This window comes from Mytilus californianus, unplaced genomic scaffold (assembly GCF_021869535.1).
Source record: "Mytilus californianus isolate M0D057914Y unplaced genomic scaffold, xbMytCali1.0.p SCAF_10, whole genome shotgun sequence".
In the NCBI taxonomy this organism is placed as follows: Eukaryota; Metazoa; Mollusca; class Bivalvia; order Mytilida; family Mytilidae; genus Mytilus; species Mytilus californianus.
The window spans coordinates 68309840-68326842 of NW_026262582.1; the positions used below are offsets into that span (position 1 = coordinate 68309840).

General features: G+C 31.9%; 1 protein-coding gene across 1 annotated transcript in view; it reads right to left on the minus strand.

Annotated features, from left to right (window-relative positions):
- Positions 1-3234: 3234 nt before the first annotated feature.
- Positions 3235-17003, minus strand: part of LOC127718414 (guanylate kinase-like) — a 37364-nt gene continuing 23595 nt past the window's right edge. Inside the window, exons 4-8 of the mRNA XM_052224429.1 lie at positions 16479-16575; positions 15051-15189; positions 12877-12961; positions 11456-11541; positions 3235-11041 (exon numbers count right to left, since the gene is read on the minus strand). Of these exons, the coding sequence (XP_052080389.1) occupies positions 10997-11041; positions 11456-11541; positions 12877-12961; positions 15051-15189; positions 16479-16575 (452 nt within the window). The 3' untranslated portion in view covers positions 3235-10996. The remainder of the gene's footprint in view (positions 11042-11455; positions 11542-12876; positions 12962-15050; positions 15190-16478; positions 16576-17003) is intronic.

Consider the following 17003-nt stretch of genomic DNA (forward strand, 5'->3'; position numbering starts at 1 on the left):
CAGAGGAGAAGATTTTTGTAAAAGATTACTAAGATTTACGAAAAAATGGTTAAAAATTGACTATAAAGGGCAATTACTCCTAAAGGGGTCAACTGACCATTTCGGTTATATTGACTTATTTGTAAATCTTACTTTGCTGAACATTATTGCTGTTTACAGTTTATCTCTATCTATGATAATATTCAAGATAATAACCAAAAACAGCAAAATTTCCTTAAAATTACCAATTCAGGGGCAGCAACCCAATAACGGGTTGTCTGATTCATCTGAAAATTTCATGGCAGATAAATCTTGACCTGATGAACAATTTTACCCCATGTCAGATTTGCTTTAAATGCTTTGGTTTTTGAGTTAAAAGCCAAAAACTGAATTTTACCCCTATGTTCTATTTTTAGCCGTGGCGGCCATCTTGGTTGGTTGACCAGGTCACGCCACACATTTTTAAAACTAGATAACCAAATGATGATTGTTGCCAAGTTTGGTTTAATTTGGCCACGTAGTTTCAGAGGAGAAGATTTTTGTAAAAGATTACTAAGATTTACGAAAAATTGTTAAAAATTGACTATAAAGGGCAATAACTCCTAAAGGGGTCAACTGACCATTTCAGTCATGTTGACTTATTTGTTAATCTTACTTTGCTGAACATTATTGCTGTTTACAGTTTATCTCTATCTATAATAATATTCAAGATAATAACCAAAAACAGCAAAATTTCCTTAAAATTACCAATTCAGGGGCAGCAACCCAACAACAGGTTGTTCGATTCATCTGAAAATTTCAGGGCAGATAGATCTTGACCTGATAAACAATTTTACTTCATGTCAGATTTGCTCTAAATGCTTTGGTTTTTGAGTTATAAGCCAAAAACTGCATTTTACCCCTATGTTTTATTTTTAGCTGTGGCGGCCATCTTGGTTGGTTGGCCTGGTCACGCCACACATTTTTTAAACTAGATACCCCAATGATGATTGTGGCCAAGTTTGGTTTAATTTGGCCCAGTTGTTTCAGAGGAGAAGATTTTTGTAAAAGATTACTAAGATTTACGAAAAATGGTTAAAAATTGACTATAAAGGGCAATTTCTCCGAAAGGGGTCAACTGACCATTTCGGTTATATTGACTTATTTGTAAATCTTACTTTGCTGAACATTATTGCTGTTTACAGTTTATCTCTATCTATAATAATATTCAAGATAATAACCAAAAACAGCAAAATTTCCTTAAAATTACCAATTCAGGGGCAGCAACCCAATAACGGGTTGTCCGATTCATCTGAAAATTTCAGGGCAGATAGATCTTGACCTGATGAACAATTTTACCCCTGTCAGATTTGCTCTTAATGCTTTGGTTTTTGAGTTATAAGCTAAAAACTGCATTTTACCCCTATGTTCTATTTTTAGCCGTGGCGGCCATCTTGGTTGGTTGACAGGGTCACGCCACACATTTTTAAAACTAGATACCCCAATGATGATTGTGGCCAAGTTTGGTTAAATTTGGCCCAGTAGTTTCAGAGGAGAAGATTTTTGTAAAAGTTTACGGACGACGGACGACGGACGCAGGACGACGGACGACGGACGCAAAGTGATGAGAAAAGCTCACTTGACCTTTCAGGTCAGGTGAGCTAAAAATGGTTAAAAATTGACTATAAAGGAAAATTACTCCTAAAGGGATCAACTGACCATTTCGGTTATATTGACTTATTTGTAAATCTTACTTTGCTGAACATTATTGCTGTTTACAGTTTATCTCTATCTATAATAATATTCAAGATAATAACCAAAAACAGCAAAATTTCCTTAAAATTACCAATTCAGGGGCAGCAACCCAATAACGGGTTGTCCGATTCATCTGAAAATTTCAGGGCAGATAGATCTTGACCTGATAAACAATTTTACCCCATGTCAGATTTGCTTTAAATGCTTTGGTTTTTGAGTTAAAAGCCAAAAACTGAATTTTACCCCTATGTTCTATTTTTAGCCGTGGCGGCCATCTTGGTTGGTTGACCAGGTCACGCCACATATTTTTAAAACTAGATAACCAAATGATGATTGTGGCCAAGTTTGGTTCAATTTGGCCACAGAGTTTCAGAGGAGAAGATTTTTGTAAAAGATTACTAAGATTTACGAAAAATTGTTAAAAATTGACTATAAAGGGCAATAACTCCTAAAGGGGTCAACTGACCATTTCAGTCATGTTGACTTATTTGTTAATCTTACTTTGCTGAACATTATTGCTGTTTACAGTTTATCTCTATCTATAATAATATTCAAGATAATAACCAAAAACAGCAAAATTTCCTTAAAATTACCAATTCAGGGGCAGCAACCCAACAACAGGTTGTTCGATTCATCTGAAAATTTCAGGGCAGATAGATCTTGACCTGATAAACAATTTTACTTCATGTCAGATTTGCTCTAAATGCTTTGGTTTTTGAGTTATAAGCCAAAAACTGCATTTTACCCCTATGTTTTATTTTTAGCTGTGGTGGCCATCTTGGTTGGTTGGCCGGGTCACGCCACACATTTTTTAAACTAGATACCCTAATGATGATTGTGGCCAAGTTTGGTTTAATTTGGCCCAGTTGTTTCAGAGGAGAAGATTTTTGTAAAAGATTACTAAGATTTACGAAAAATGGTTAAAAATTGACTATAAAGGGCAATTACTCCTAAAGGGGTCAACTGACCATTTCGGTTATATTGACTTATTTGTAAATCTTACTTTGCTGAACATTATTGCTGTTTACAGTTTATCTCTATCTATAATAATATTCAAGATAATAACCAAAAACAGCAAAATTTCCTTAAAATTACCAATTCAGGGGCAGCAACCCAATAACGGGTTGTCCGATTCATCTGAAAATTTCAGGGCAGATAGATCTTGACCTGATGAACAATTTTACCCCATGTCAGATTTGCTCTTAATGCTTTGGTTTTTGAGTTATAAGCTAAAAACTGCATTTTACCCCTATGTTCTATTTTTAGCCGTGGCGGCCATCTTGGTTGGTTGACCGGGTCACGCCACACATTTTTAAAACTAGATACCCCAATGATGATTGTGGCCAAGTTTGGTTAAATTTGGCCCAGTAGTTTCAGAGGAGAAGATTTTTGTAAAAGTTTACGGACGACGGACGACGGACGACGGACGCAAAGTGATGAGAAAAGCTCACTTGACCTTTCAGGTCAGGTGAGCTAAAAATAGATATTAAATATCACTGGCCACTGAAGATTTAAAAAAAATTTCAGCATCCCTAGTTTAGTTTCAAACAGAAATACTTCTGTAAATTCAGTAACTATTGCAAGGTTTTTATTAATGAGAATAATGTGACTGGGTGAGCATCACAATAATAACCCACATTCTGATATCTGATATCTGTATGCAGCTTTTCCTGAAATCAGAATCATAATCGCATCTATGTCCATTCTTCAAAAATCGCAATAATAAATGCACGCAATAATTTCTGAATTAACACTATTCAAAGTGTAAACATACAAATGGGAGGCTACTGTAAATTCAGAAATCATTGCGAGGTTTTTATTAATGCGAATAATGCGACTGGGTGGGAATCGCAATATTAAGAACTCACATTCTTATATCTGATACATATATCTGTATGCAGGTTTATCTGAAATCGCAATAATTAATCTCACATTTTTGTTCTTTCTTTAACAATCGCAATAATAAATGCACGCAATAATTTCTGAATTTACAGTAACATACACAACCTGCAATTTACAACTCCACCCAGTAAAGAAGAGCTATGAAAACTCTGCTACAATCTGGTTTGTGTTTAACCAGTAGAGAAATTGCTAACAAAAGTACATGAGTTCCACATGTGAATCACATAAGATGCAAGTAAGAATTGTATGCAAATTATTTTGCACATATGTGCAGTTTGGTAGTTCACATGTCCCCAAAAAATTTAACATAATGCTCAAACTCTCAAGAAAAAATGAGAGAAATATGGTCAAAACTAACATAGATAGTTTTTTAAGTCCCAAGGCATAGATTGTTACCCATATCAATCATAGTTCTTTCATTATTTATCTTTCTTTTTCAGAAACATATAATAGAAATAATAAAAAAATGTTGTTTCCCGTCACCTGAACACAATATTAGCACTTTTTACAGGAGAAGACATCTGTATGAACTGACATGCAGACTAAATTAAAATGAAGATAAAAAAAAAGAAAAAAAAAATAGAAAAAAAATCAACAGAATACAAATAAACCAGTAAAATCAAAATATATGGGACTATAAAAATGTTGTCCAGATTAGACAGGTACTTAGATTACACAGGTTAAAAAGTGTTAGAATGTTCGTCTTTATTACTGTAAATTCACAAATTATTGCACACATTTATCATTGAGATTTTTTAAAAATGGACAAAAATGCGAGATTAATTACTGCGATTTCAGGAAAATTTGCATACAGATATATGTATCAGATATCAGAATGCTAGTTCTTATTACTGAGATACTCTCCCAGTCTGATTATTCACATTAATAAGAACCTCACAATAATTTTCTGAATTTACAGTATTTTATACATGAACTACTTTCTGAAGGTTTCAAACTAAGGTTTGATTTTTTTTCAGTCTTCACTTTAACAATACAAGCATTCATCAATGAAACCAGTCTGACTGGCCAAAAAAAATAATAAAAACTCTATTATACTTGTCCCATCATGTTTGATTTGGTTTCCGAATTGATAGTTTTAAATTTTTGATTGTCAAAAGAAATTTTGTTTGGACCCATCTATATTAACTGTTCATTGGACTTAAAAGAAAATAAACCCATTCAGCATTTTGGTGACGCTGAACTATTGTGCTAGTGAAGATACTTTAAATTATAAAACATCTTTAAATTTATTTCATTACTAATATTATAAATAAATAATTTTAAGTGTGCTTCCTAAAAATATGACAATATATAACTAAACACAAGTTCAGTAAAAAAACTATTTTACAACATTTCAATGTTTTATCAATCTCCAGATTTGCAATCTGATCAGCAAATCTACATCCCCCACTTCTAAATACTGAATATACATCATTTTAATAATTAGATTATTAATTTTAACAATAAGTAGGGAGTATGTATGATAAGAGCCATTTCTTTTGAAACAAAATTGAAAAAAAATGGTTTTTTTTTTAGTCCTTACTACATTATGTTAATTCTATTGTTATTGAATGAAACAGTCTGCTCACTTTAGTGCAGACATGCCATTTGTGATTTCTTTTAACTGCACACTGAACTGCATGAAAGCAGTTTGTAATTTTCACTTTGATATCATGAAAATTAATATTTGACATTCTTGGTCAAAGAGAGGCCAAAGATACCCAAGATATATTCACTCAGAAGTCGAAAAAAAAATTGACAACGCCATGACAAACAATGAAAAACAACCAACAAATCATAACATAGAAAACTATAGACTGAGCAACACAAACCCCATCAAAAATTGGGGGTGATCACAGATGCTCCAGAAGGGTTTAAAGCAGATTTAGCTCCAAAATTCTTTTTTAGAGATATGCAATCACACTACATTTTTAATGGGATCAGTGTTGTTTTCTGTTCGGTGTATAGCAGACTGCTGTTTGTCATTTAGTGTTTTAGTTTACATAGTATTATAGTCAGTCTTTTCTTAATGGTTTTTTATTACCTCTCCCTGTCTTCTTGTACTCTGCGGATTCATTATCATTTATGGGAGACCAATCTTCATGGATTTTATGGGTTAAGGTGAACCACAAATTTAATGTTCAACAAAGTACAAATTTAATGTTCCAACAAAGTACAAATTTAATGTTTAACAAAGTACAAATTTAATGTTCACCAAAGTACAAATTTAATGTTCACCAAAGTACAAATTTAATGTTCACCAAAGTACAAATTTAATGTTCAACAAAGTACAAATTTTCTATTGGCTTGTATAATATAATATATAAAGATTTTAACAATATTAATATGAATATTTTCTATGAGAAATCTTTTGAGTTTTTTTTCATAGTTGCAAGAGTCCATCAATCTTAAGTTCACGATCCATTATGAGTTGAAATTCCATTTAGTGTTTGCTTAACACTTCAATTAGATATGGAGACTTTAGCTAGAGCCCAATCTCAAATTGATATCTGACAGACCTGTGTACTGGTAACAATTAAGGTAGATTAAATGTATACCGCAACTTGGGTTGTAAAATAGCAGTACACAAGTAGCTTAGCTCTTTACTTAAATCTGCAAATTTTGAGGAAGATTGGCAATTAATGTGCCAGACTGTTTATCTAAATAAAGAAAAATAAGTGATTTATTGCATTATTAAGACTATTTTAACAAATACCAAAACTTGTTTTTTTGTTTCGATTCATTTTTCTACTTAGCTATATAAGGGGAGATGACTCTTTTAGTAAAATTTTCATAAAGGAATGTTCAGAAATTTTCACTATTTGCTTGTAGCAAGAAAACAAGTTAGGTGACACCATTTTTTCCCTTTATTTTCTTAAAGCATATTATTTCCCATTTCAATTCTCAATTTTATAAAACCTATCTTCTCAAATTTTATTTCAAAATTCTTTATCATAAATTTCTTTTTATACACAAGATTGTTCTTTGTCATTGATGACACTTTGAGATATCTAAAAGAGAAGGTCCGGTAAGGGCTAGTTTTGGCCTAAAATTCGAAGTACATCTGATGAAAGATTTTTTACATTTTTTAAAAACTTAAGTGTCTACTTCAGTTGATTTAATTAGTTTATGTAAAAGATTTGAACTAATTTGGTCATTAAAGAGGCTCAAATTCAAGCTTAAATATGAAAAATTTATCAAATATGCCATAGATGTCACTTTTCAGATGGTTTTTGTCTAAAATGTAAGTGGTCACATTCGTGTTCAGTCTCAACCTTTATATATGTTATGTATTATCATCAAATACAACATATATTCAAATATTAAGACTCAACACAAATGCGGCCACTTCCATTTGAGACAAATACCTTCTTAAATTAGCACAAATGCTAAAATTGTGAAGATTTCACTAATTTTGCATGAATTTATGATGCTAGTACCTGATGCATGTGCATTGTATTGTCAAAAACAGCCCATATTTATGTAACAAATGTATTCTACTTTCCAATAAATAGCTCATAGTTTACATTTCAACAAATTTGTAAAAATGCTATATTTTGGGGCCAAAAAGGGGTCTTACCAGGCCTACTCCTTTAATGTAAAAAAAGTGGCTTTTTCATAAATTCTCCTTTACCTAATTTCTTTGACAATTTAACGTTTTGTCAAACATTTTCAGATTAAATGCTGTAAGCTATATAAAATTACACAATACAAATTAATTTCTGAATTAACAATGGTCTACCCACAACTTGCATAACAGTTATAAATAAAATACACAATACACATTAATATCTGAATTAACAATGTTCTACCCACAACTTTTATTAGAGATATAAACATAAACACACAATAGTTTTTGATCGACATTATTTAAGGTGGTACCTAACACTACAGGGAGATAACTCTGTAAAATCAACTAAACGTTTTAATTACGTTGTATTGTTAAGGAAATATTAAGCTTCTCAATGATTAAAATTAGCGTTTGTCAAACTGCTATATATCCAATGAAATTTTTCCAAGAAAGTGGTTGGTTCAAGTTTTTTGAAATATTTATATTTTTTTTTTAAAGGGTCAAAGTAAATATTTTGACAAAATTTTATGAAAATTAAACGAGTCAAATTAATTTTAGTCAAGGTGTTGGGTACCACCTTAAGTAAGAGTCATTTCTGTCTATTGACATGTTGTAGACAATGTACACAAACACCCTTTCATTAATCAACAGCTTGTAATATTAACTGCTAGACTTTAAAAAAAGTTATTTTTATATCTTATTGCATATATAGCATTTGTTTAAGTCATGTTTCTTTTGTTACCTATTCGTAATTTACGCGGCACATTTAATTAATCTTCCTACGTCGTCATTTCATTGCTTAAAATATTTTCATATCTTGCATGCAATGTAATTTTTTAAAATATATTTTAGATTTCAGTTATTTTTTTTGAAATTTAATTTCTACCTCTTGACATTTTAATAACGAAAAAGGAAAAAGGTACCTCTAACAATCTGATTTGTTATTTTAACAAAATGGAATAAATGTTGCAATATTTAAACAAAAATGAATTACTGTATTTATTTCATTTTGCAATTTTAATTAAAATAAAAACTGAAATATACTTTCTTTTGTTACCTATTTTGACATCGGACTCAGACTTCTTTTAAACCGAGTTTTACTGTGAGTATTGCTATGTGTTTCTTTATTCTACATTTGCTAGAGGTATAGGGGGAGGGGAGGGTTGAGATCTCACAAAACATGTTTAACCCCACCGCATTTTTGCGCCTGTCCCAAGTCAGGAGCCTCTGTCCTTTGTTAGTCTAGTATGTTTTTTAATTTTAGTTCATTTATATGTTTTGAAGTTTAGTGTGACGTCCATTTTCACTGAACTAGCACACAATTTTATTTAGGGGCCAGCTGAGGACCACCTCCGGGTGCGGGATTTTCTTGCTGCATTGAAGACCCATTGGTGGCCTACGGCTGTTGTCTGCTCTTTGGTCGGGTTGTTGTCTCTTTGACATATTCCCCATTTCCATTCTCAATTTTATTATTCAATTATCACTTCGATCTAGTAAGGATCTTTTATCTGACTTGAACTTACAACATGTTCCAACTTCATTAGTCAAATAAAAAAATCATCCAAAATGGCTGCCAAAGGGAAATAACTCTAACCCAAATCTTGTCAATGGAAAACTACCTATACACAATAATTCCTTATCCAACAATGTTACAATCATCAGCATATATATATTGAAATTTGTCTCTTCTTCTGAAGTTACATAATTCTTTTTATTTTCTGCTAATTAATATTTGATATAAAATTAAAAAAAATCACAGAAGAAATGCTCAAACACAAATACTAGTATCTGTTCCGATGAAGATATTTAGTAAGAATTGCTGATACTAAAAACTTAAGGATGTTCGCTCCTCTTGTTTTTGAATTGTTTGCCAGATATTCAGAATTCTCTGGTTTTATCCATGTAGTGCCATTAAACAATTTTCCTCGCTAACCCCTACTTTTCTTCTCATTATTTTATTAAATATAGATTTAAAAGTCATATTTGAAAATGCTATGAAATCCTTGTTATTTTTTCATATTATTTTAAAGAAAAAGGGTGCCAATGTTCAATGTATGAAAAGTCTAGATAGAATTATTTCCCGCCAAATGTTCAATGGCTTATATCTCGAAAACAAGCGCACGAACCCTTAATTTTTTTCTGCTTTTTAAGTTCCTTTATTTATATACTAACAATTTATAACAGTCTTTTAAAAAGCTTGTTATTTTGAAACAGAGTAGCGAACATCCTTAAGTAAGATATCAAATTTCACACTTGTTTCAATGGCAATTACATTAACAGGAATTAATTTTACTTCTCCGATGAACATTTTGAAAAATAAATGTATTTTCAGTGACACCCTTTGAAAAATCATTGATCCACCCAGGGCAGTATAGGTAATTCTTTTAAAAATGTACAACAAAATGTACACAGTCGATATGTAACATTGATTTTGTTGTGGTAAAGAACCACTAATTCAGGCCCGGTTAGAAAGAATATACAAAAAAGTAGCACATATTTCAAACAAAACAGTTCTTACGCAAAGCTGTAACTTTTTCACTAAGTAAAATATTTGTGTAATTTTGGTATCAGATAAAAGCTTAAGGACTTTGGACCATTGAAAAACCCTTGTTCAAAGTTTATTTTGAATAATAAGAAAAAATATATGAAATTTGAAAAGGAGGGCATATTTGGCCTGTTACTCAATCAACAGTACCTGTTTTTGTACTACCAAACTTCGGGGAACCAGTTCACTTTAATATGCTATTACATGTATGCTGAATTTTTCAGGATAAGGCAGGCATAGTTTTGACATGAAATGACTGTCACTTTATTTGAACATTCGACAAAATAGCTATGAACGCTCTAAATTGCAGAATTGAACATAGAAAGCAATGGGCTATGATTTAGTGGTCTTATTCCATAAACAATACTTACTTACCCACATTTATTTAGATTATGAAGACATGAATTCTTTTAAGGATGTACTTAGGTGAAATTAAAAAAATCTAGAATTTAAAATTGATACTATAAGTTAGAAGAGCATTAGTTAAGGAACAAAATAAGCTAAAAATATTGATAGGTTATGGAGCTCCTTTTCGAGATATTTAATTTTTGAAATATGGCGGGAAAAGGCTCACTCAGACTTTTACCTTATATTTGCATTGATATTATTTGGGTCTCAAATCGAAAGAAAAGAAATCTAGAATCTGCATAAATTTTGGTATATGATCTTTTATGAGCTATTGAAGTTTTATATGAAAAGAAAAATGGGTGTTATTGGGCAAAATATTTTACCCTGTATCGTAGGAAAAAAACAAGGAGTCTGAACATCTGACAAAAATTCCTAAACCTGACCTAAGTATATCCTTAATATACAGTAATACATTACAATTCCTGTTCAACAGGATTTTATATGATAGCTTAAAATTAAACCCACCAAAACTTTATAATTTGTTTTCAATACGAAGCTACACATTCCAGTAGCTGCTAAAAATCAATTGCATTATTATAAAAAAAATCCTTGCAAATTGCACTGTAAAATAGTGTTGAGCTACCAATTTATTGCAGAATTATTCAACCTTTTCACATAATCGGCAATCCTGCATTTCCAGAAGAAAAAAAAGTTCATATACCTTAAGAATTCGTTACATCATAATTGCAAATAGGAATAAAATAAAACGTTCTGTTTTATCATGAGACAGTAATGCAACATAAAAAAAAATCCAAATGATTTTTATTTTATAACATTAAGAAGGAATGTTTTATTTTCTATCTGGAAATACAGAAATGTAGATAACAGTAAAGTTTTTTCTAATCTTTTTGCCATCATTATTTCGTTGCTTTTAATCTGGCTTGTTGCAGTGCTGTAATATCCTACAAATACAAAACATTGCAAATACATTAACTAATGTAAATCAAGTAATGTAAATCAACCTATCATCTCATATTTCATATATAAATTCTATCTCATAGATTTCATTTTATTCACAAAAAAATGTTTTTTCCTGAATGATCTATGCAAATTTGTGAAAATTATCAAGGTGAATCATACCTTTTATCCTATTTTTGAAAAAAGCCTGGAAAAATCTACATTTTGCCAAAGTTAAAGAAAATTCTATCAGATTAAATCTATAACAATGATCCACCTTAAATATTAATCAAATTACAAGAAAATGTGTTTGCTGATAATTATTTTAATTCTATGATGGGTTCTATAACTTCGATCTATTCTACAGATACCTGCATAAAATTGCTACCAATCCTCCAATCTTAAATCCTATAACATACCTCTATTAGTAATCCCCTGAAATTGTCATAGGCTTTGTTTAAATCATCATTAACCACAATATGATCATAGCTGCCTTTCTGTTCAGCTGAAGAAGAAAAAAAACACCTATAAGATTAACATACTGACCCTGCTACATTTATAGATTATCGTTGGTCATCTCAACGAGATTGATTTTCTCGCTTGAGCCAGTACGGCGAAAGTGAGAAAATCAATCGAGTTGAGATGACCAATGATAATCTGTTTATCGCTATTTTACCTATGACGACTTTGTTAATTTCACCGACAACGGCACGTGCACCCTTAGTTTCTAGCGATAATTTTTCATATCACTCTACTGTGCTGAGAAAGAAAATTATCAGTCAGTAAGATCAAAGGAGAATTTCGTAAAATAGTGTTAACTATGATTAAACCCAAGCTAACTGTAAATTCAGAAATTATTGCGTGCATTCATTATTGCAATTTTTCAAAAATGGACGAGAATGCGATTTTAATTATTGCGATTTCAGAAAAATCTACATATAGATCTATGTTTAAGTTATCAAAATGCGAGTTCTTATGATTGCGATACTCGCCTGGTCGCATTAATAAAAACCTCGCAATAATTTCTGAATTTACAGTAACTGATAGTTATCATTTGCATTTTGAATAAAGTAGAATGACATTCATTAATCTATTATATATAATTACAGTGAAACCTGTCTAAACCGAACCTCTTCAGAACTTCGGATTTTGTTCGGTTTTGGCAGATGTTCAGTTTAATCAGGTTCACAAAACATAAAATTTGATATGACTGGACTGAAAAAGTTTAATTTAGACAGGTTTTGGTTTATGTAAGATTCGGTTTAGACAGGTTTCACTGTATTATGCTAAGAAAATTTTCCACAGTTACTCTTTAAACTTTTGCACCCCATTATTCTCTATTCTTTATATTTTTTGCTAATTTTTCTCTAATTCATTATTGAGGGGCGTAAAGGGGGGGGGGGGGGGATATCTGGACGGAAGAACGCGAAATAAAATTGCAATTTCACGATGAACGAACAATTAAAACGTTCTTGCACGTTGATCTTTTTACGAATTTCACGAAACATGGTGAATAACAAACCTTTTTCACAGCTGCACGTGAAATAAAAATGACAAAACACGTTGGACGAAAATAACCCATTACCACCCTCATTATTTTATTTGGTAATTATTCTCTATTATGTAAACCCCATCCAGCCCCTCATTAATGTTCCAAAATGAAAAATATTGATGTTTATCTTTAATATTTTTTTGTTCAAAAAAAGGAAAAGAGTTTTCTTGAAAAAAAATTATTTTGAAACTGAAAAACAGATTGATTTTGAGAAAAAAAAATATATTACTCTCAAACTCCCCCTCTCCAATATTTTTTGGCACAATTATAAGAATTTCTTTTTCATACCATATTCCAGAGACTCTTTCGCTGAATTTATTCTTTTCTGTAAACTTTCTTCTGTTTCTGTTCCCCGAGATTTTAATCTTTCAACCTAAAAAAAAATAATTCAGAAGTTCATATTAAAAAAATAACTTGAAAACACATATCAAATCCTAGTTTAACTCTCAACAAGAATACATGCTTTGTCATAATAAGCATACCCCGGCTGGAATTTCAAAAATATTGGAAAAGAAGTGGATGTCTGAAGATAAATGAAAGCACTGACACATTACAACCAATCACTGCCAAGCTGTTGACTAAATATAAAGTCATTCAGTAGTGCTGCAGATGTGTAAAAGAATGAATGTGGATAGTGTCCACATGTGGACACAGATGATGCCCCCTCTTGCATATCATATAGTTATAAAGGGACATAACTGAAGAATGGTAAAAGTGACGCTACCCAAATTTGAACTTGATCTGAGTTTTGTGGTAATAAAAATTGTGTGTAAGTCTCATAACATTTGGTTGAGGCTAACTTAAGAAGAGAACAGAAACGAAAAATTCAGCAATTTTTCTGTTTGTAAACATGCATAACTCTAGAACGGTTGTGTAAAAGTTTCATAACATTTGGTTGAGACAATCTAAAGTTAGAGAACAGAAACGAAAAAATTCAGCAATTTTTATGTTTATAAAGGGACATAACTCAAGAATTGTAAAAGTGTCCCAACCAAATTTCGTACTTAATCTGTATTATGTAGTAATAAGCATTGTGTATAAGTTTCATAACATTTGGTTGAGGCAAACTAAAGTTAGAAAACGGAAACAAAAAATTTGTACTTGATCTTATTTTTGTGGTAATGAATATTGTGTATATAGGTTTCATAATGTTTGGTTGGAGCAAACTTAAGTTAAAGAATGGAAACTAAAAATTTTGCAATCTTTCGATTTATGAAGGGGCATAACTCCATTATGGTTAAAGTGACACTACCCAAATTCAACTTGATCTGTGTTTTATCAGTGGAAGTCAAAATTAAACATCGCATTGTATAAAGCATTGATTGTAGTTGATTCAACTTTAATCATGGACAAAGAAAGATAACTCCAATTTTAAATTTTACTTGATATTTAGAATAAAATAAAAATTTTGCAATTTTTCCATTTATAAAGGGGCATAACTCTAGAATGGTTTAAGTGACAAAACCAAAATTCAAACTTGATCTGTTTTTTGTGGTAATAAGCATTGTGTGTAAGTTTCATAATATTTGGTTGAGGCAAACTTAAGTTAGAAAACAGAAACTAAAAATTGTGCAATTTTTCCATTTATAAAGGGGCATAACTCTAGAACGGTTAAAGTGACGCAACCAAAATTCAAACTTGATCTGTGTTTTGTGGTAATAAGCATTGTGTATATGTTTCATAACATTTGGTTGAGGCAAACTTCAGTTAGAGAATGGAAACTAAAAATTTTGCAATTTTTCCATTTATAAAGGGGCATAACTCTAGAACGATTAAAGTGACGCCACCAAAATTCAAACTCAAGTTAGAGAACGGAAACCAATTTTGGGACATCAAACAGACGGACAAGGGTAAAACTTAATGCCCCCACCGCTACGGCGGGGGCAGAAAAAAAAATCAGAAGGAAAAGTGACAATCTTGTCAATTAAGATTGGAGTCAAGCGCACCTGACACATGCGAAGTTTGAATTTACAACCTCAGTGTTGACAGGCTAGTGATACAGTAGATGAACTACTTAGACCACTCGGCAATTGAGGTCCGGCAATCAGAAAGAAGGTGATAAACAGATCTCGAGAGAGCTCATGGATATAACCAATCACTTTCAAGCTGTTGACACCATATGAAGTCATTCTGTTGAATAGTACACGAGTGACAAAAATATTTGTAAGACAGAGGGACAAGCAAGGCAAATGCAATATATCCCCCACTCTATGAGTCAGTGTATAATTAACATTAGACCCACATGCTAAGCTCTTGTACTTGGGTTAATGGACAGTACACACAGTGTGATTCAGTCAAAATTAAATTTTTGCTAGTTTTGGCATGGGTCATTCACAATGAAACACTGTACCGGGTTAATCAAATTTTTTATCTAGTACCGGTAACATAATCATAGTCTATTCTGTAGTTTTCTCATAATATTTAAAGTATTGTGTGTTAAAAAGTACAGTAAGTTATCTTACCAACACCTCCATACTTGGAGGTCTGACGAACACATATCTAGCATTGAAATCTGTCTTTTTTATATTTTTCACACCATTGACTTCTACGTCCAATATACATATTCTTCCAGTCTTCTGTATATCTTCTACAGCTTTCTTACTGAAAGGTCATGAATATATTTAATTTTCAACCATCTAGTTTTTTTTTCCTTAACAGTCAGGATACAAACACACAGGTTAAATTGATTGATTGATTGGTGTTTAATGCCACTTTCTGTGCTATTGTGCTATTTTGTGACGGCCAGTTTTTATTGGTGGAGGAAGACAGAGTGCTCGGAAAACTGACAGTCAATTAAGATTGGAGTTGAATGCACCGCGGTCACATGCTAGATTCAAACTCACAGCCAGTTTTTATTGGTGGAGGGAGCTGGAGTGCCTGGAGAGAACCAACTACCCATGGTAGGAAAACTGACAATTCTTGTCAATTAAGATTGGGAGTCAAACCCACCTGCTACGTGCTGGTTTCGAACTGGCAACTACATTGTTGACAGGTTAGTGATATAGTAGTTAGACTACTAAGCACACAGGTTAAAGAAATACTGTAAACCAACTTATTTTCACAGATGAATTGATTGATCTGTGTTTGTTTTAAGCCACCTCAGCACAAAAAGGCTATGTCAAGGTGAGAGCCAAGTCAAATTTTGTTAACAAAAAATTTTCACAGATGTTTTTAGTCCATTTCAGGAATTGATTTACACGATTTTCATACTGTGCTTGTGTTCTCATAAAAAAGAAGATACAAATTTGATATTTTTTAGACTATATATGTTTGTATAATTTTTCACATCATGAAAGACTTATGTAGCAGAAAGTGAGACACAAGATAACTTCCCTTGACATATTTTATCCAAAAATTTAGAGCTAGTCGAAAAAAGGAACATTGATATTATCTGTTTGATTCAGCCAATATTCCATCAGTCTTTTTTTGACATATTTTATCCAAAAATTTAGAGCTAGTCGAAAAAATGAACATTGATATTATCTGTTTGATTCAGCCAATATTCCATCAGTCTTTTGTCAATTGTGAAATAACCAAATGACACTTGTCACTAGACTTTTACTTGTCAAAAGAGCAATTAACATAATCTGTACCACTAGCGGAGAAAGACCAAATAAAATAAGGGGATGAGGTCAACAAGAAATATAACCAAATGAAGAGGATTTAAAAGAAATGTTTACACTGAATTAGCCCATAGTATTTTGCTAATTTAAAATTCTTCAATCAATAGTTTTCTGCAGTTTTTTTGTGTTATTTTTCATTTAAACTTTTTTTTCTTTTTTGACATAGGCCTAGGGTTGTCTGGTAGTCTTTGACTGATCATTAATTCTCCATCTAAAATTTTTATTGACAGAAAACAGAAAACTGAGAAGAGTTAGAAAACATCATACCTTGTTCCATATCTATTCCCTGAGAATTCTGCATGTTCTAAAAACCCATTCTCTGCAATCATCGCCTCAAAGTCTGGCCTGGTAACAAAGAAATAATCTGAAAATAAATCATACAAACTCTTTACAAAATAAATGGGGAATGTGTCCATGGGACACAGATGATGCCCCCGCTTGCATATCATATAAAGTTATAAACAGACATAACTGAAGAACGGTAAAAAAAGTAACGCTACCCAAATTTTTTCTTGATCTGAGTTTTGTAGTAATAAGTATTGTGTATAAGTTTCTTAACATTAGGATGAGGCAAACTGAAGTTAGAGAACGGAAACCAACTATGGAATGTACGTACAGACGGACAAGGGTAAAACTCAATGCCCCCTCCGCTACAGCAGGGGCATAACGAATCTCAAAAAAGAGCTTACAAAATATAAGAAATGGATGCAAATAGATTGATTGGTGTTTATCGCAACTTTCGGCATTATTGTGCTATTTGCGGCAGTCAGTTTAATTGGTGGAGGAAGCCAG